We start from the raw sequence: 19,607 nt of genomic DNA, 5'->3' as shown, positions 1-19,607 counted from the left end.
TCGGCGTCGATGGCCGTTAGTGGTAGTATGAGCGTGTCCCTCCAGGCGCGTTCGTGCAATATAGGACAAGCGTGACGCAACGCCCCCTCGATATACCCCCGGAGAGGCTTGAGAAGGCCCCTGATTGAGCGCTCTCGGCATTCATTCATCAACGCTATTTCAGTACGTCAGCCAGTGCCATCCAACGCAGTCGCTTGGCTTGGCTTCTCGGAAGAGAGAGCCGGGAAGGACAATGCCTGCGACTGATTTAAGAAAAAGAAGTTTCTTACCGCACACATACTCAGGGAGACGAAGCGGACGAGCCCGGATTCGATCTTCCGAATGCCCGATCACGTACGCCGTGACCTGCTCGAAGACGTCCGTGTCCCAAAAGAACCACGCTACCCAGGCCCACTCCATCGCCGTGTCGAGGTCGACCCAGTACGGATCCTTTCTCAGGGCCAGTGCGATGCTGGTCTTCATGTTGGGCACTCGATCCCACCCGCAGCCCGAGTAATCCAACACGGTGGCCAGGTCTATGAATTTGCTGAGCCGGTCATACCGCTCGGCGGGGATTGTCTGCCCGTGCAGGATGTACATCATGTCGATGAACGCAGTCTCGCTATAGAGGTTCCCGTCGATAGTGAGATGGACGATGCCCGTGGCGGTGAGAGACTGCGCTTCCTGCCAGGCGTTGTTGGTGAGCATGCGGTTGAAGACCGGGGACGCATCCATCAGAACTGCCTTCGAGACGATGAGGGTGTTGGTCCGGGTCTCCGGGGGGGGGGAGGAAACGGGGTATTCGATGCGCAGGGCTATCTTGTCGGTGGCATTGGGGCTGATGTAGATGGTGGAGTCGGAGTCTGTGGTGGTGTCCGCTGGGGACATGGCTTGCTCGGAGGATGCCATCTTTGTGCAGTGGTTGAGGGGATGATGGGGGATGGTTGTTGGATCGAAGAAGGATTGCGTTTCTTTCTCTTGTGCAGAGTGAGTATTTATTAGGACCGATTGCGCAGTCGCATTTTTCAGGTCGGTGCCTAACGGCCGGGTGAATCGTTGTTCTGCTTTGAGAGGAGACGTGCATGATGATTGGCCGGTGCTCTTGGTGGGATAAATCAAACACGCACGTCTTTACGAATAAAGTTCTTGTCGTTGTCTACGGCTTTCTTTCGTGATAATTTCCAGTTGTGCTTAACAGTCAAGGGGTAGTATTATTAGGGCTGTTCTTGATTTATCCTTCCCGCACTTGAACTTGGCGGTGGACGTGACTGCATAGTAACATTAATTTCTTGTCTCGAGGACATCGATCAGTGCCAAATTCAACCACGCGAGCTATCTGAGAGCGGATTTATCAACATAGGCGCAAAAGGCGGTCAGCAGCCTGGCCAGCGAGGCCTGACACGTTTATTGGTCTCTGAGTATATCAGGGGTCCCTGGAAGTTCAAAATGAATATAGGGCCACATTCATTATAGAGTCAGCAGTCACGGTGTCTCTCTGGATTACTCAAGGAAAGTCTCTGACTATGTGGATAGAACTCATGTTAACTGTGATTTGCGACTATCATTTTCTGACATATCATTCTCCTGCATCATTACATCACAAGCACTTCACCGAAGGAACAACCAAGCAGAGCAGATCAAAAGACAAAACCAGGAGTACACAGAGGCACAACCAAGTCAGATATTCAACGTCCACGTATCGACACCAAGGGTAAAAAGCGGTTCCCAACGAAGTCATCCACACCTACCTGGCCATCACCTTCAAACATTCCTCCAAGGTAACTGGCTTGATATTCAGCTTGCGGACAAACCGCGACACCGACCCAGCATCACTATGGTCCACAGTCTGGTACATCCTCTCAATATGAATGATCCCCATATCCTGGCACCGGCGTCCTCGACACTCCGTCACGACGAGCTTAGCAAAGCTCAGACCGGAGAAAGGTGCAACCGGGTATGCCTCACGGGCGGCCTGCCGAATGTCCAGGTCCAGCAAGTCGCTCAGCAATGTGGCGCATTCGCCGCAGAAGCCTCTGTGGACCCATTCGGCGGGCCTCTCGCTGTTGTAGTGCATCGGTAGGCGGCGGATTATTGGCGTCAGGGCCTTCTTCCGGGCGGCGTTGAGCTTGTCTGCATGACAGTCAGTCTACGGCATGAAGAACGAAGGGGCGGAGTCATACCCAGCACGACAGGATGGAATGGCAGTCCCTCGCCCTCGATCAGACCGTCCGCAAAGTACACCACGAGAATGCCGAAATCTCGGAAGTCGCTTGATCGACGGAGTTGCCAGCAGACCCACAGACACTTCATATATGTCTCATAGGAAGGACTCAGTGTCTTCTTGACCTCTTTTAGCCATGCGCGCATGGCGCGTCGAAATTCTGCCAAGCACTGGTAGTAGTCGACTAGAAGCGCCACTTCGGTGATTGTGTCCACATCCAGACCCTTGGGCTCTGGTCGGCCATGCATTACTTGGAGAAAAATGAGGAAGGGCTGCAGATTCCACTTCTTGATCTCGAATCGGATGTGTCCTTCTGTTGCGAGGTCGATGGTTTCTTTCCAGAGGCCGCTGAGCATTTGTTTGAATACGGGCGATGACAAAGCGAGGTGTTTCTCGGATGCTTGTATCAGGTACTTGTTGGGGGCTTGAGGGGTTTCTGAGAGGGTCTGTTCGCCTTTGAGGATTTCATTCTATGAAAGGTTTGTCTGAGTGTCGGGTTTCCAGCTTGGATGCGCGAGGGCTTACCTTCAGGGCTAGGGCGATTGTTGACGACGATGAGTTAACATTCTTAGGGATCAGTTCAGCTAGGTTGATGTAGGAACGCTGCGAGCTACATGTTCCTGAGCGCGCTGAAGCAAATCCAAAGTTACCAGATTCGTGATCTTCTCGATAAGTGGAGTCTGAGGGTGTGGATGGCTCTTCTGTAAGAACAAAGATGACCTTTCCCTCAGGATGGAAGGAGTACATGTTTGTGTCGGACATGGTGTACAACTATACGATGCTGAGCTCAAAGAGATTTGAAGGATTAGGGAAGAACGCGATGGTACAGGAAAGTTGTTGTGTGTTGTGTTGATTCATTTTGTTTCACTTCATTTCATTTCATCTCCATATGGATCACGTGCTGTCCCGGGCAACTATAGATATGATTTTAGGTACACTGAGTGAATATCTTCCAAGTAGATCTTATCATGTATGCCTTGGCTTGACCCCGCACACCTTTGTTCTTTTTGCAGTACAGAAACAACCTTATTCCAGAATATGGGTGACAAAGCTTGATGATGCCACAAACCAAGACCTTGCATTAAGTTATTCGGAGTTGATATAGCTTCTGTGGGTGAGGGCCTTCAGTTTCACACCCACCGCGAGATTGCGGATATTGAGGAATCTCTGCAAATCATACTTGTTCTTGCCACACTCTCCGTCCTCATACTCAGGGTTCACGAAGGACTCGACTTCTTCAACCAGCCTCTGATACGATTCGCCGATATATGGAGCCTTCGGCCACATGGGGTCTTTGATGCTGGCATCGTAAAGATTTCTCTGAAGGTACCCCAACATCATGGAACTGAAGTGAGAACAACATTCACCAGTACCCTTCAAAAACTTTGTTTCCGCTCTTTTCAATTTTTTTATGGCTTTCGCTATGGCTTGCTCTCGGTTCCTCTTGATCCTCTCTGCTAAACCGTCAGCAATGTGATTATGACAGGAAAAGAAAGCTTCACAGACCAATAATCCTCCCTGGCAAAGGCAGATTGTGAGAGTGCACCACCTCATAACTTGTCTCAACAGCGACAAGAGTGTTTGCCTCAAACTCTTTGTTCAGATTCCACACCCATGCCACATATATCCACTCCATCACTTCCTTGCCGTACTCGGAGGGACTCCCTGTTGCGATGAGATTGTCGACTCACTGCAGGGCGAAGTACCGGGCGAGTGGTGCACACTGGCAGCGGTCCACTAGCAGTGCCAGGTCGACCAGTGTCGGGAGGTCGATTACTTCAGGCAGCACAGACGCTTGGCCGTGAATGATCCGCATCAATATCAGGATGGACTCAAGCCTCAACCCCTCGAAGTCGGGCAAGAACTCTCTGCTGCACGAAGGTTCGGTGCTGTCTTGTTCTCTTCCGGTGCAGAGTTTTGCAAAGAAAGGCGATGCTCGAATCAGGTGCTTGGTCGATATTCGGATACGATGCTCTTCTCCCTCCATTATATGGAAGAGTATCACGTCTCCTTCCGGGTCGACGATGTGTGTGTTTCTCTCTGCCATAGTGGAAGGGAATACGTGATGGGCTGATGACTTTGGTCTTGAGTTGAGGGTCGGGGGAGATGAAGATGGTGACAGAAGGAAAACGGTTGATGCCCTTGTGTCGGAGAAGATATTCCTTTCCTGACACCCGTTGATGACTACTGCATCAATCAGATGATGGCTTCTGGAAGCTGGATGCTAGTCATGTGATAGGGCTCTGTTCCATGCCTCCCACTTGCAGCCTCGAGTATGTCCATCTTCTTGTTGCCTGAGGCTTCAACCTAGGCTCCAGGCCAGGCTCAACATTCTCAGATAACAAGTAACACCTGGGTTACAATCTGGCACATTCGCACTTCATCCCTAATGTTGTTGAAACTGGTCACCTGTCATAGACTAAATTGCCAGTCTTACAAAGAGTCTTAGATATAGCATGAGTGTAAACATCCACCGCTAGGATATTACTATATTCATCCAGGTGTGTGATAGAATAGCCGCATCTACTAGTAGATATTTACCTCTGATGGATTCGACATAGAATCTTGGAACTTGGAAGCCTTCGCTGTACTCATCGTAGTCTACACCAATCACTTATCAAGCTCCCTAAAAGAGGTCAGATAGTTTCCTTATCAGCAACCTCAACCAACCTGATCAAGAACATCATTCCAAGCCTTCAACAACACCATGTTGCCGGATATCTTTATCTCCTCTTACCATCGTAACCCCAACCAAGGGACATGGGGTGAGAATCCAGTACCTTAGGGTGGAGGCGACTCGCATGTATATATCTTGCTGGTTATCCTCAGCCAGGGTTGCGCACCATGAAATAGGATACTTAAGATCATCCAGGGTGCTAATATCTTCGCTCGAGCAACAGTCCCGAGCAATACAGTGCTCACTAGCTTCTCTCATTCAACTCCGGATATCAGAATAGTGCCTGGCACGACCACAAATTCATCATGTTCATCAAAGAGACGGTCCGCAAGCTGCAGACAGAAGATGGGCTACTGTACTTTTTGCCAACCCGACGGGCATGGATTAAGATAAGTCGGTGGCCGGAATATAACCGTTTATACGGAAAGGAGTCTCCAGACTTTCGTTTCTTGTGCACCTTGGGAAGAGTCAATATTCAAAGGCAAGTCTATCTCGCAAGACAAACGCCTGTTTCCAAGTCGCACCTCGAAGAACGACAACAAACACTCTTTCCGGCTTGATAAAGGCGCAGTAGGGGGTAATACCGGGGAAGTACTCGGTCGTGCTCCAACCCAACAAGAAAGATGGAGATAGTCACCAAATTGTGGCTACAGTTCCCGTTGACCCGGCGAAGCTGGACTCCGAACAGGCAATGGAGGATATCATGACCACGTTCCGACAGGACCGCGCAAAATCAGAGGTTTAGTGTGAATTCACAGGTAGTTACGGCACACTACCTTACTAACCTAGCATCACCGGGTCGTACAGTCTGCCAACTGGCACACCATTCATCTTTCCCTTTTAAATATCTTTTGTTTGCTCGACTTACAACTAACTCTCCCATCACTTACCACTGACTTTCTCACTACCCACAATTCTCTCATCACCCAAAACTCATTCTTCCATCGCTGACAGCTGACCTTCTAATCACTTCCAACAGGCTCCCCGATCACATCCCACCCAAAAGCTTTCACCATTCGTCTCAGTTCTCTCATCGAGTAAGTCTCTACTCGACTCGATGACCTCAACAACCACGTCTCTACTCAGCTCGCTGAATCCAACAACTGCGTCTCCACTGAGCTCGTTGAACTCAGCATCTACACTCCAGGGGTCGAATGAGGACCTACACTGCTTCACCACAGGCCGTTGGCTGTGGAATGAGAAACAGCAACTTCAGAACCGCTTCACGCCCTTTGACGTGCAAGCGCTTCAGGAAATTGCTGCCAGCAGTATAGAAGCTGAGGAATGCGTCTCAATCACCAAGCTGGGGGGGGGTGGCTCGAACAGAACATTCTTACTCACGATGGACGATGGCAGAAAAGTGGTTGCGAAGATCCCTTACCCAATCGCAGGTCCCCAGTACTACACCACAGCATCTGAAGTCGCCACTATGGAATTTGTACGTGTCTGATCCTTCTCCTCTTCCTTACGTCGCTGGTCCCAGTCTCTCAACTCTTGCTCACACATAGAAATGATCTGTGCAGGCTCGGACGGTTCTCAACATTCCTACTCCAAAGGTTCTTGCGTGGTGCGCAGATAGTCGATGCAGTGTTGGATCTGAGTACATCATAATGGAGGTTGCCCGCGGGACTCGACTGGCAGATGTGTGGGATGACCTAGCTCTCGAGGAGAAGCTCAAGGTCACTGATAGCCTTGTTGAGCTGCAGAAGAAGTTATTCTCGGTGGCTTTTGATTGGTTCACACCTCGATCCCTCAGCCTTGTTGCGATAGGCTAACCATGTTATAGTTACGGTAGCCTGTATTATGCCACAGAAAATATCCCCGGCGCTCTTCCGGCACAGCTCGTTGGAGATATCCCTGAGATAATACAAGAACAAGTAGCGAGCCGGTTTGTGATTGGGCCAGTGACAGAGCATGACTTTTGGGCAAAAGAGCGTGCACAAATGACTATTGACCGCGGTCCATGTACGCTTTTCCATTCTCGTGTCGCCTTCTCTCTGCCAGTTTCATATCGCCTCTTTCATGTCATACTTCTCTCTTTCCAAGCTAATTTCCTCAAGGGATACAACCACAGGACTACGTCACCTCTCTGGCCCATCGCGAGAAGGCCTGGATACAACAGCATGCGATTCCAAGACCGGACGATGCCACAATGACCCAGAACTGCCCCGCTAGTCATCTGTGTCTGCTTGACAAGTACCTCCAAGTGGCACCGTATCTTCTCCCCAACGAGCCCGCCATCCTTGCACCGTACCTCTGCCACAGCGACCTCAATCCCTCAAACATCTTCGTGAGTGACGGAGAGATCACCAGCGTGATCGACTGGCAGGGCGTATGGGGCACCCCACTCATGCTCGGCGGACGGCACCCAAGCTTTATCCGCTTTGAGGGGGAACCGATTCTCACTCTTCCCGAAGGTTTCGCCGAGCTCGGCAGCAAAGAACAGTCTGCGACTGAAGCCCAGATGGAACAGACCATCATTTGTGATTTCTATCAGACACGAGTGGCGGAAGAGATCCCACTCCTCAATCGCGTGTTCTACCAGGAATTCGGCATGCTGCGGTGTTGGCCCATTCAGTTTGTGGGCGACGCCTGGGATGATGATATCATTCGCCTGAGGGATAGTTTGATCCAGATTGAGAAGTGAGTTCACACCGCTACTGATCTTGGTCTGCGTTGTTCGCTAATTGAATCCCTCTTCCAGACACTGGGAAGAGATGGGCTTTGGGTTTCCATGCCCCCTACATTTCACAGAGGACGATCTTCGGGTCCACGATGAGGAAACCATAGGCTGGAACAATATACAGGGGTTCTGGGACGCAATCTCCCCATTAGTGGCGAGAGATGGCTTCTTTCATTCCGACATGTATGAGGAGGCTGCTCACATGTTTAAATACGTGCGGAACTGGGGCTTGGAGCACGTCACGGGTAAGGTGAAGGAGAGGTTTGAGCACGCGACGCTGATGGCTGCGGATGTCGAAGTCGAGGCAGTGAATACCGGAGGATCTGGGGATAGCTGATCGACGCAAAAGCTCCAAGGGGCTGATACCGCACACGAACGGGTATGTGCAAGGACGTCATGCCGTTGCCATCCTGTTTGGCTTGCTTCGGGATTCTCGGGCTGGACCTCTACGTGAAATACAGTTCCGTCTGGCCCAGGTACGACGACACTTGACCCCGCCCAGTTGATATGGACGCGCAGAATCTGTTTCGCCTCTGCAGCATCCAGAATAGTGGCTTCGTAATGGAGCCGTGTGTCACAGGTCTTCACACCGCAATCCCTTGAAGCGCAAATAGAATCTATGGGATAGACAAGTTAGCCCCATAATGTGCCAAGCGTGAAGCAACATACCTTCTCGATGTAGCGAACACCAACGGAAATGCCGTCATCATCCAGGAATTCTTCTTCATCTCCGAATAACTCATTGTCCTTATCGAGACATGTCAGACATGACACGACAACTTCAGTGAAGATGTTTCCCATCAAAGCTGGCAACTTGCTTCTGGCCAGGTCAACAAGCATTCTCTTGATTTGGTAGGCTGCTCGTCTTTGATCTCTTTCAACAATAAGATCCTTGATTGATAATGAAGGCCCTGGAATAGGCTGGCCGTAATCTCCCGAGTACTCGACGAAAGAAGTCCACAGTCCAATCTCCAACAAACAGACCCCAAGGCTGTATACGTCATGCTGCATGATATATTCATCTTCGGGATGTATCCCCTGGCGTCGTGGATGACGGTAGAGGTTCCTCTCCCAATCCTTGTCGCCACTCAAGTGGGTCGGGCCTTCCGCCAGTCGAAATTGGTCGAAGCCAACTAGATAAGGCGTACCCAGACGGTCTGCATGCGATCTGCAAATGATGATATTCTCTGGGGTAATGCTTTTGTGGACGAATGACGACGAGTGTAAGAACACGACCGATCGAGCCAGAGAATTTGCCAACTTCACCCGCTCGTTTAGAGTAAAGCTGCGCTCGGCACGTGTCGACAGGATATAGCGGAGACTACTAATAGGACCTTGCTGCTGATTTTGTGGGACAGGAAAAATAAGATCGAAGGTCCTTTCCGTCCTCAGTACGCCGCGGCAGGACAGAAGGCCAAATGTGTCCGGATCGACTTTGGAAAGGATGCGCGCTAGATCGCGAACGTCCCTCGTGCGGCTACGGAGGTCGTTTTGTCGCCTGATCGGGATGCGGTCGACAACTACCACCCCTTCATCGGTGCGAGCAAGCCATGAAGAAGACGAAGTAATCGCCGTGTAGCGTCCAATGACGAAATCCTTCCCCAGGAAAATCGAGGCGGAGCTCTCCCCGTCGTGAATTCGGTGGGCTTGACGCAGATTTACCACGGTCGAAACGGCCTTGCTCTCGGCAGCCCTCTTCCCACTAAACTCCTGATCAATTGTCTGGACGGCCAGACGACTCAAAAAGAACCAGGATGGGTCGAAGGTTCTCTGCCATTGCTCCAACTCTTCAACGACATGTTCGAGAGACTCCTTGGCATACACGGCGTATTTGATCCGTTTAAAGCGGGACACTTTCAGCAGTATGCGCGCGAGGGAAGAGTCTATGGGTTTATCGTGTGAGGCTTCAGCTCCGAGGTCGACACTCAGACTCTGAATGCTCTTGACTGCGGCCTTGAGCTTGCTTCGGAGTACTTGGAGCACCTGAAATTGATGGATCTGCAAAGCATCCGGGAGGGCCTCCCATACGGCCTGGAGTGCGGACAATTGTTGCTCGATCTTGATCCAGTGACCCTTGATTTTCAGATTGGCTTCTTGCAATTCGCGCTCAGCTGAACGGTATGCTTCACAACGTGCGTACAAGTCCTTTCCAAGGCTGACCTGGTCAGCTTCATGGAAGGTAAGGGGGCAGGAAGGTTGGGAATATAGTGCTGAAAAGACTCACTGGATGCAGAACTGCAGCATGGAAGCGACGGAAAAGGCAAATGAGGCAGGGTCCATGGTGTGTAGGGAGTGAAAGAGTGTGATGACGAGGAGAAAGAGAAGCAAGAGATGTTTTGTTGTTCTTGTTTGTGTTTGTGACCCCGCGCTGGCAAAAAAGCAACTCGTGATGCGACTCTTCCCATTGGATCGTCAATCGTCTCCCCCGCAAACTAACTTGAAAGCCATCTCACTCATCCCACTCACTCCAGCCTCGTCCTTTTCAACTCATCTTCTTTCCTTTCCCACCTTTTGTGGCCCTTTCAGCGTCCTCCTTCTTTTCTTTCTCTTACCTCTTCTTTCCTCTATCATTCATCTTCCTGATTTTATAGTGCTATGATGCTACCCAACGCGCAACGCCATGTCCATGTCGTCGTCGCAATATGCCGACTTGCTACACTTGGTGCAAGGGAATCCAGAACTTGCTGATAAGATCAGAACCTTGCGATTGGGCTTAGAAGCTGACGACCTGCTCGAGCACTTCAAATACGACGCCGTTATTGACCAGGATTGCACCACCCATACCGAATACGAGCGAAACGACAGTCACGCTATCCGCATCGTGAAGAGGAAATGGTACCGCCGCCCCGAACCCTTAGGATGGGGGATATACGGCAAGGTCTGGCTGGAGAGTGATGAGGCCGACACGCATCGTCGGGCAGTCAAGGTCGTGCAAAAGGACTTGATGGAACGCGATAGCATCGACTACAAGAGGGAGATTCTCGCACTGGCCAAGTTCTCGAAACCGCAGTACCAACAGCAGGAGGTCCTGGTCAGCTTTCTGGGCTGGATGGAAGACCCCTCCAACCTTTACCTTTATATGGAGTTCTTCCCACTAGGGGTTCTCGAAAGCCACATATCCGAGTCTATCCCCGAGGAAGAGGTCAAGGATATCACCACCAATCTCCTTAATGGCCTACGGATAATCCACGCTGAGCAGTTCACCCACCGCGACCTCAAACCCGGCAACATCTTCGTGGCCCGAAAGCCCCCGGTCGCCCGATGGTGGGTCAAGATTGGCGACTTTGGCATTGCGAAGCGAGTGAACCATGAGAGGACAGCCCTTTACACTTCCATCGGTACCCCAAAGTACACTGCTCCAGAGGTGAGCGGAGATCTGGATACCGACGAACCAACATCAATCTATGATAACGCAGCCGACATGTGGTCTTTGGGCTGCGTGGTATTCAGGATCGCTACTCAGCAAGACCCATTTCCGACGCGTAGAGACGTGCGGAGGTTCTGTGACGGGCGGACACCCTTTCCCGACGAACCACTTCGGGGGAAAATGTGTCTGGATGGAGTAGAACTTGTCAGGGCGCTCATCTCTCCTTTGCCCACCGAGCGCATATCTGCAGAGGCCGCTCTGGGTATGGCTTGGATTCAAAATCGCAATCGGAACACGCTCGTAGCGACGGATGATGAATGGGTTGACGGATCGAGCCACATGTCTACGCCAGGTCGAAGCACGTCGTCCATTGACTTTAACAAGGCTCCAAAGGACCAGATAGCAACGATCAGCGACGAAAGTTATTCCCAGCTGGGTTACCCAAGTTCTGGAACTGGGAAGGTTCCTTCTACTCCCAAGGGGGGAGTAACGATACGAAGCGGCAAAACCCAGGCTCAGCCGACTCGCCGAAGACCTAAAGTGCCAGAAGCTCGTGCTGCTGAGCCTACTTTATCCTCTTCACGAAGCCCTTTTTATCTGAGTCATACAGACCCTCCAAGGCATAAGATATCAAACTCGAGCGGCAAAGTTCCGTCCCAGCAGCATCATTCAAAACCCGATTCCGCGTCTGCGCAGGCTCTTCGTCGTAGCCCCGCGGTTTTTGAGGAACATAAAGCAAAGCGGTCTCACGCCGCAGGACAAGCCAGAAACCTGCAACAAGATGACAGGTCAGAAGTTGCAGGTGCGTCCTCCGAGATAGTCTCTCTTCAGGGATATTCTGGCAGTCTGCGAAAAGGGAATGTCACTTTTACGAGACGGCCAGGACGAAGACAAAGGTATCCTGCCGAGCAGTCTTCACAGTCCGAACGGTCCGAATCACCAGAGCCCATTCTGTCCGGTGTAGAGGGCCACACAAGCGTCCTCAAGGCGCATGTGGTGCCGGAGAACCACACGTTGAAGTGAGTGTAAAATCCTCTTGGGCCCTATTGCGCCGCGTCATGTCTGATGACTATTTGCTGCAGCATCATCGCCATCCATGGTATGGAGAACACGGCAGACGGAGCCTGGGCTCACATCGATGGCGGGGTGGAAGTCAACTGGCTTACACATCCCGACATGCTTCCGAAAGCCATGCCCACGGCCAGCATATACACATTCGAGTGGAGTGTGCCTTTCGGTAGCGAAAGCATAAGCGGGCTGCTAGAGCGCCGTGGGTTTGAGCTCAGGCATAGGTGGCAGGAGGCGCTGACTCGGACGCCAAAACCCACGGTTGTCATTGCTTGTGACTTTGGTGGGCTAGTGCTGGCCAGTGTCAGTAACCTCCCACCCAAGTTCCCGAGCCCCTAGGGCGTGAGGCTGAGGCCGTGCTAACCAGTATAGCTTCACAGGCTCTCGCCCAAGCCGAAGGCAGGCGCGACGCACAAGCATGGCTACTGGACTCCCTACGAGGCCTGGTCTTCCTCGGGACTCCGTTCCGCGGGACTGATGCCGACGGGCTACAGCGATGGCAGGCCTACCACTCCCACATCGTGCAGCTGGGTCAGACGAAGAAGAACTTATCAACCGCCGACACGGTGAGCCGAACGCGACTGATCAGCATTCTGGACATTGCTCACACGCCCTTTCTCAAACGAACCTGCCAAGGCTTGGAGAGGGCAATCACCAACCACAACCGCACCATCCCCACCGTCTGTTACTACGAGATCCACGACACCAAGTTCAAACGAAACCCTCTCACGCTCAAGCGGCCGGCCAAGCCGGGCGTGCTGGTCGAATCCACCGAAGCCTGGCCCGGCATCACCTCCGTCCACCAGGCGGGCCTACCCACTGATCACCGCGGGCTGAATAAATTTGCCAGTCCACATGATCCCAGCTATCGCAAGCTGCGAGATCAGATTCTCGCTTTTGTGGGCGATACCGTGCCGCGGACTCTGCCCTCGGAGTGTAGGTGTTCCCCTCCTTTGCTTTGCTTTGATGTTTACTTGCCGGCTCAAGTGAGGATTCGCTAACAGGTCAATAGGGGACTATGAAGACGTCCATGTTGAGGAGTATGCGACTCGGTAGCGGCCTGGACATGGCCACACGAGGGACTTGCAGTCGAGGTGATTTCCGGTCAACCAGAAGCAATAAGTTTCGATTTTCACAGAGACAGGAGATGTCTAAGGCTTTCCCACCGACCCTCTACCTTACAATCCATGGTATTGGACAATCGATCGACCCATCCTTCCTCGGCATATAACCCGATTCATGGAACCCGTTCTATCCCGTACATTTAGTATATAAATGTGATCCTGCGGATAATCAAGGACGTGCCGAGGGACTTCGGTCGCTTAAGCGCTCCACTCATAATAAAGGAAAACCTCTGAATTCAACAACATCCGATATGGTGTAGTGGCTAACATCGCCGTCTCTCACACGGCAGCCGGGGGTTCGATTCCCCCTATCGGAGCTCAATTTCTCTTTTGTTTTTTGTGTTGTTTTATCTGTATCTCTATACTCTGGCTCTAACTGTCTTCCTCTCCTTTTCTTCTTGTCTTATCACTCATTTTCTCTCACTCATAGAAAAGACAATTGGGGTTTGTCGCAATATCCGAATAAATATCGGCACTAGCAGGCAATTCCGATCCGAGGGCTGTGTCGGGTAGCACCGTGCCCTTGTGGGAGCCTCCACATCCCGGGATCACTGTCTCTGCATTCCTGGTATCGGAGGTATTGAGCTCCATCTCTCTCCTGTCATTGGCTGTTTGTTGACAACTTTGAATCAAAACTTAGCTTGAGGACTTGAAGCTCTGCAGACGGGTTAGTTGGGTACACGACTCGCCGAGAAACACTCCCGAGAGACGGCGGAAATAGATAATGGAAATGGGAAATTGGGAAATCAGCAACGCGAAGCCGCCTAGCGTTGTAGAGATGGTATATCTTGATAAGGCGCAGACGGTTTAGAGGGGAGATACCTATCCCGCAGCTCGGTGGTTTTGCATCGGTGTAGAAGATCATTATTATGCACCGGTAGTATGATATCGTGAGTACCGGAAATTTCCCCTCGGTCAAGTTGAACCCCCGAATATAAATTAGATTATCTAGGTTTAAGTGGGGGCGTCAAACATCATATACTCTTGATTTACGTATAGTATCTAGTGCAAGATCCTGTGCCGGAGAATTATATCTTCATACTCGGGGGGATTTCGCCAATTTATCCCAACCCCAAGGCTGCATCCTCCTCATTCCATCCAACAGGGACAAACATAAATCACTTGCGGCACAATAGTAGCGAAGGCAGGGTTTCGCCTGCTAAGAGCCTTAGATCTGGTAAACGTAAACAGAAGACTGACACAGACCTCATCGAGGACCTCGGAAGGTTAAGGTTCCCCTTCGGCGGGATAAGGTTGAACCCCCGACAACCCCGATCGCCGAACCGCCGGGAAACCCGCCGAGGGGTTGAACCTTACGCCGAAAATTCCGACCCGCTCGGCGGGATTTCATGCACCGGAAAGTCGCCGAAGGTTGAACCCTCTTCAACCCGCCGAAAGCTCGTTTTCCATTCCATCTTATTTTGCGACATGTCATTGCCGCTAGAGGTCCTCGTTTGCAAAGGTTTAGCTTCTGGACAGAGGTGCTGGGAGATTGGATTGGTGGTGAAGTCTCGGTGAATAGTCCGATCGCGAGCAACAGGGAGAGCGATGCGGTCGGAGGTGGAATGGGAGAACGGTCTGTTCGGATTGGATTGACCTGGGGAGCGGGGTCTGAGCCGGGGGTGTTCCATGGATGGCCGCCTCCGGTCCTGCGACCATGCTCTATACCAACGTGGAGGAAGTGAGCCTTTCGGAACTCAATATCTATAGCGGGCACAATGCCCCCTCATCCCGAGCTCATCCAACGCTACTGTCGCGGCTGCGCACGCCGACCGTGCGCACAGTCATACTGCGCCCAAGTCCCCCTTGCTGGTGTCGTCGGATCTCCTCCAGCTTCAGCACAATCCCCACCGCCTTGTGATCCTCGATCAGCTTCGGTCGGCGTTGCGCAAAATACTTCGCATACTTGATCAGAGACCAGTAGCAGCTGATCACGTTGGTCACGGCGATGAGCATTTTGTAGGGCATCTTTAGCACAGACTGTTAGCAATGACACAGCACGTATATCTGGACAACGTACATAGTATGCAACGATGACCTTCCAGCTCACGCGTTCATTCTTCAATCGAAGGTGTATCTCATTAAAGAGCACGGCGTTCAGTAGATACAGTCCTAAGGTCGCCATCAGGAGACTAATGCAAAATGAAGGCCGCACGATCAACGATATGGGCAGGATGAATGGCGCGAGAATGCTCAGCACGGTTTCGTACACCTATGCCTCAGTCAGCATGCGGGGTCAGCTGTACGCCCAACATAACAGGGACGTACCTCTTGCATAACAAAAATCTTCGCACCAATCTCCCAGCGACCCAGCTTCCAGGAACCAAAAATGTAGGCCAGGTTGTATCGCATGCCGTTGACGACGAAAAAGTTCCAGCGCAGGAATCGCTGCTTGAAGACGGTCATCTCCCCAAAGCCGCCGCGGCTCTGGTCCTTGTCGACCCAGAGAAAGGCAGGCGGAGCCGCAGTCTCCACGAAAATCATGCTGCACATCTTGATCCGTCCGCCTAGTCGTCGACAGCTGTTGCCCAAGAACCAGTCTTCGCTGATTGAGAACCCCGGGTGATCTTGAAGCGTATCCTTGAGGAATGCCCGCTCCCAGAGCGAAATTGCCCCGTGGGGAAAGGTGGCGCTGCCGATGCGACCGGCGAAGGTGCGCTGCAGCCCGGCGAGCTTGTACTCGAGATCCTGAGCTTGCTGGCAGTAGGTGCCTTTGGATGACTCGGGGCCCACAACCTTGATCGTGTAGCCCACGCAACGCACGTTATCAGTAAGCCGAGAGATGGCGACAGGAAAGTTCGCAGGCAGAATGCAGTCGTCGTCAGTGAGCAGCACATAACGAAAGACTTTGGCCGCGTAGCAACCGACAAAGAGAGCGATGATCTTGGATCCAACCGGGCACCAGATATGATTGACCCCGTAGCGACGGCAAATCTCCTCCGTATTGTCCAAGGGGTTGGTGGAGTCTCCGTTCGCAATGACGTACACATGCGATGCGGGGAAGATCTTCAGTGCGGCCTCGAGCGTTTGCCCAATGACTGGGGCGGATCTGTAGCAGGGGATCAAGAGGGCTGTGTCCGGGGCGCCCGGGGTAATGTTACGATCTCTATAGTACTCGGGGTCGGGAAGGTCCTTCTCGAAGAGAGTCAACAGCGGTGCAAACGAGTAGCTGTGCGATCGTGAGCCACGATACGGGGACCGCATTCTCCTCCCGAAGAGCCTGACTTACAAGATCACTAGACTTATGACAATGGCCCATCCACCTTGGAAGACAAATTTGTTGCGCATTACCCAGTATAGCCAATAGATAGCCCCGCCCCATAGAGGTTGACCCACGAGCACGAAGTACACAAACAAGAGGAGTATCGTGTATGCTCCATATTCGATCAGCATCCGAGCCCAATATCTGCGTTGATGTTTGATTTGGACAAGATTGGCTTTGTCGTACAACGTCCCAAGACTGCTGTCACGGGCTCTTTCAGCCGCGGCGTTGATAGTCTGGCGTAGTGGGAATGGAGACAACACTGTGAATTTGTTGAGAATACCGTTACCGTCGAGCGAGTATCGAGCTGTGCGTGCTTTGGGTGGTGGGGTTGGGTGACTTGGTAGCTCTGCGACGGGGTGACTTGGAAGCTCGGAGATGGGGATAGGGCCATCGGCCGCTGAATGAGGGACCGCCTGAGGTCCTTCGGGGGTCTCCACTACCACACAATCCTCATACAACGGGTATATCTCGTCGCCTCTGTTGGCATTAGTGCTCAAGGGACGGCCCACCGAGTGAGATGTCGTGTCATTCTGGGCTGCAGTCGGCCAACTGGTGGTGGTCTGTCTTCGTTTGTGCACGCGCACCTCATCCGGAGGTACACCACTTCGAAGTTGACGGGGGATCTCTCTTCGGGGACTCTGTGACCAGGTTTCGCTTGTGGTGGCGGCTGCCAAGAGAGACTCGGGAATAAAGATCTCCTCATCAATGGGCGAGTTGTTACTCGGATGCATAGCGATAGATGTAGGACACCGAGTGTGACGAATGCCATCTATGCGCACCGTGCGAGATCAGCCTTGGCCACACTGACAGTCAATGATAGGCTGGAAAATGAGCCAGCCACAATAGTAGAGACAGAAAAACAGGAATCATGGGAAAGGACGGGTGATCGAAGGTTCATAAACAAGGCCCGGGCCCTTTCTTGAACGTACATCACCATCATAGCAGGATGATCTTCGCCGAAATGCACAATTGTGGCAGGAATTTAACCCCGAGCGAGGTCATCCTATGTTCCAGGCGAATAGGTACGTTGGGAAGAGTTAGCCGGGAAGGATATATACCAGGAAGACCTGCTCTTTGCTACGGTCGCCTAACCGGGCTCGGGCCACAACACAGGCTTTGGAATGTGTGCTTTCCTGCTCGGCGAGGGCATTGTCCGTCTGTCATATTCTACGGGCAGTACACGAGTCATGTCTTCCAGGATTGACTTTCCCTCGCTCACGTCGGCCACCGTCAGAGTCGAGTCTCCATGCCTGTCGCATGTGCACATGAACTCAAACTCACGAGCACTCTGTGAGCCGGCGCAGGGGTCAATGAAGTGGTAGCCCGGTAAGGCTCCAGGGTTGCGGTGCCATAGGCGACTCGTAGAAGAAGGTCTTGAAGTCTACATTTTCACTTCGGAACGCTCCACTGCGGGAGCCAATCGACCAGAGGAGGGGTCCCGCAAACGTTATCCGAGACACAACCGGCAAGGGGGGTTGGATGGAGTCTCCTGAAGGCTGAGTGCTCCACCAACATCTGCTCAGAGGACTGGGATATCTTCTCCGCCAGATATCACCTTCGAGGATGGTGGAGTAGAGCCTGGATTGTGATGTATCTGGGCTGGTTTCGAGGCTAGGCTGGCATGATGTTCTCGACCTGATTGAAACACGAGTCCTCGCGAGAATGCTTTGGCGTCGGTGTCGACATGATTGGACAGTTTTTTTTTTTTTTTGGGAGGACAGCGATTTGTGGGGGTTGTAATATTGGCATTCCGGGTGCTGACAATGGGATTGTGATCCTGTGCGGCTCTGGTGGAATGGATGATGCAACCATGGCACAACACAATGGTGCTCATTTGAAAGTCTTGTTGACTGGAGCTAGAGAGACATTGTCAGGAAGGACTTGTGGATGTTTGTGTCGCGAGCTTTCGGGGTCACGTTGACTGGCAGTTTGCAGTAGTCGCGTGAGGCTGCAGCGGGCTGAATGAGATTCGTTTCCGTTGCGGGTGAAGGTCCCTTGGTGAAGATGTCTTGGTAATCCAGGCACAACAAGCAAGACCAGTGGCGATCCATACTTCATTTGTGATGTTATGTAGAGTAAGGTCCCCTGGTACAGACCGTGCCTTGCATGTGGATGATGAAGGGGACAAGCCGATCTCCGCATGTTTACATGGCGGGATCGATGGTTTTTCCGTCGCCCGGTCATTCCACCTTCCAAGCCCGCTCGCAAGACCCGACACACTGGAAGAACGAAAACAACCGCTTGAACAAACCTGTTTTAGAACAACTGAGATAAAGAGGGAAGAGATTGCCTGCATTAGGCGTCTGACTCGCGCTCAATGGAGTGGTATGCTTTGTAATGAGTGAACGTGTTGATGCACGCTGATGCTGATGGACCGCATCAATCATCCGGGCGCCATCATTCCCCGAACTACGCTAAAAATAGGCGCCCGCCGTAGCCCGCCGTAGCCCGCCGTAGCCCGCGGTTAGCCCGCAGTTAGCCCGCAGTTAGCCCGCTTTAGCGCCCGTCTAGATGCTGCTAAATCGACTGGGCAATATCGACTGGACAGGCTTAAGGCTTGAGAAGGACAAAATTGGATGGCATCATCCTAGCGGTAAATTCATTTGGATACCGTTCTTCCACTGCTTGGGACATCAATTGCGCCGCTCTGAACGATAAGAAGGTAGCGGACTATGCTTTATTAGAACAGGGAATTAGTCTCTTATGCTCGTGTTCCGATTACCAAACGAGATCCCCTTTTTTGTGAACCGTACTCAGTAGCACTGCACAGCATCACATGCCACCAATGACAGGACCACACAATAGAGTTCAAGCCACACCCAAGGAGCAGGTAGGGAGCCGAGACTTGATCCCCCTTGATTCATTTGACATTTGACTTCACCCCTTCGACTCCAAAGCGCCTTAAGCAGATGGTGCAGCCATTGCGGCGTAAAAGCGGGTTGTGTGTTAACCAACGCGACGGAGATGCTGAAACATACCGTTGATTTGATAGGTTGAATGAAAATGGATATCTACATCTACATAGTACCACATTTTACAATGCGCATCCCCGCAGATAAATGGCCGGGGAAAACTCCAGCCAATAAGGCCAGGAAGGCAGCATTCCATCCCACTTCTGCACGGGTAACGATTGTTACATGCCTCAGGCAGCAACCGGATGGTACGGGTTGGGAAGCAGGTTGGTCTCCTCCGAGCTGGGTGGGTGATAGCAAGGCGTGGGAGG

General features: G+C 52.0%; 6 protein-coding genes and 1 non-coding gene across 7 annotated transcripts; 3 read left to right on the top strand and 4 right to left on the bottom strand.

Annotated features, from left to right (window-relative positions):
- Positions 1–1,723: 1,723 nt before the first annotated feature.
- On the bottom strand, positions 1,724–2,962 carry BO66DRAFT_459087 (uncharacterized protein; the record flags this gene model as incomplete). The annotated part of the gene is made up of 3 exons (XM_025652238.1): positions 1,724–2,109; positions 2,160–2,670; positions 2,726–2,962. The coding sequence occupies 3 exons, from the start codon at positions 2,960–2,962 to the stop codon at positions 1,724–1,726; spliced, it is 1,134 nt and encodes a 377-aa protein (XP_025500535.1).
- A 324-nt stretch (positions 2,963–3,286) lies between these two features.
- Positions 3,287–4,247, bottom strand: BO66DRAFT_404496 (uncharacterized protein; the record flags this gene model as incomplete). Its single annotated transcript, XM_025648934.1, has 3 exons — positions 3,287–3,654; positions 3,707–3,861; positions 3,892–4,247. The coding sequence occupies 3 exons, from the start codon at positions 4,245–4,247 to the stop codon at positions 3,287–3,289; spliced, it is 879 nt and encodes a 292-aa protein (XP_025500534.1).
- A 935-nt stretch (positions 4,248–5,182) lies between these two features.
- On the top strand, positions 5,183–8,177 carry BO66DRAFT_459085 (phosphotransferase family protein; the record flags this gene model as incomplete). Its single annotated transcript, XM_025652237.1, has 6 exons — positions 5,183–5,200; positions 6,025–6,315; positions 6,401–6,612; positions 6,664–6,842; positions 6,938–7,520; positions 7,582–8,177. The coding sequence occupies 6 exons, from the start codon at positions 5,183–5,185 to the stop codon at positions 7,895–7,897; spliced, it is 1,599 nt and encodes a 532-aa protein (XP_025500533.1). The 3' UTR covers positions 7,898–8,177.
- BO66DRAFT_404494 (uncharacterized protein) lies at positions 8,145–9,840 on the bottom strand (the record flags this gene model as incomplete). The annotated part of the gene is made up of 3 exons (XM_025648933.1): positions 8,145–8,177; positions 8,230–9,715; positions 9,785–9,840. 3 exons carry the CDS (start codon positions 9,838–9,840, stop codon positions 8,145–8,147), a joined length of 1,575 nt encoding a protein of 524 aa, XP_025500532.1.
- Positions 9,841–10,180: 340 nt separating this feature from the next.
- On the top strand, positions 10,181–13,473 carry BO66DRAFT_459077 (serine/threonine-protein kinase; the record flags this gene model as incomplete). The annotated part of the gene is made up of 5 exons (XM_025652236.1): positions 10,181–11,729; positions 11,811–11,946; positions 12,010–12,298; positions 12,376–12,931; positions 13,008–13,473. 5 exons carry the CDS (start codon positions 10,181–10,183, stop codon positions 13,049–13,051), a joined length of 2,574 nt encoding a protein of 857 aa, XP_025500531.1. The 3' UTR covers positions 13,052–13,473.
- BO66DRAFT_t263 lies at positions 13,365–13,436 on the top strand. Its single transcript has one exon. It is a non-coding gene; the product is annotated as a tRNA-Glu (tRNA).
- A 1,232-nt stretch (positions 13,474–14,705) lies between the features above and the next one.
- Positions 14,706–17,222, bottom strand: BO66DRAFT_170222 (glycosyl transferase). Its single transcript, XM_025642296.1, has 4 exons — positions 16,349–17,222; positions 15,388–16,288; positions 15,140–15,331; positions 14,706–15,087 (listed from the first exon to the last, which is right to left on the bottom strand). The coding sequence occupies exons 1-4, from the start codon at positions 17,113–17,115 to the stop codon at positions 14,857–14,859; spliced, it is 2,091 nt and encodes a 696-aa protein (XP_025500530.1). The 5' UTR covers positions 17,116–17,222; the 3' UTR covers positions 14,706–14,856.
- Positions 17,223–19,607: the final 2,385 nt, after the last annotated feature.

The sequence above is a fragment of the Aspergillus aculeatinus genome (genome assembly GCF_003184765.1).
Source record: "Aspergillus aculeatinus CBS 121060 unplaced genomic scaffold BO66scaffold_48, whole genome shotgun sequence".
Lineage (NCBI taxonomy): Eukaryota > Fungi > Ascomycota > Eurotiomycetes > Eurotiales > Aspergillaceae > Aspergillus > Aspergillus aculeatinus.
The sequence above is the reverse complement of the archived record's forward strand: the minus strand, read 5'-3'. Positions and strand labels throughout refer to the sequence as shown.

Coding starts and splice junctions, on each gene's coding strand:
- BO66DRAFT_170222 (XM_025642296.1), bottom strand. CDS start 17,115: ATGCATCCGAGTAACAACTCGCCCATTGATGAGGAGATCTTTATTCCC. Junction 16,289..16,348: donor GTCATAAGTCTAGTGATCTT/GTAAGTCAGGCT, acceptor ACGATCGCACAG/CTACTCGTTTGCACCGCTGT. Junction 15,332..15,387: donor AGATTTTTGTTATGCAAGAG/GTACGTCCCTGT, acceptor ACTGAGGCATAG/GTGTACGAAACCGTGCTGAG.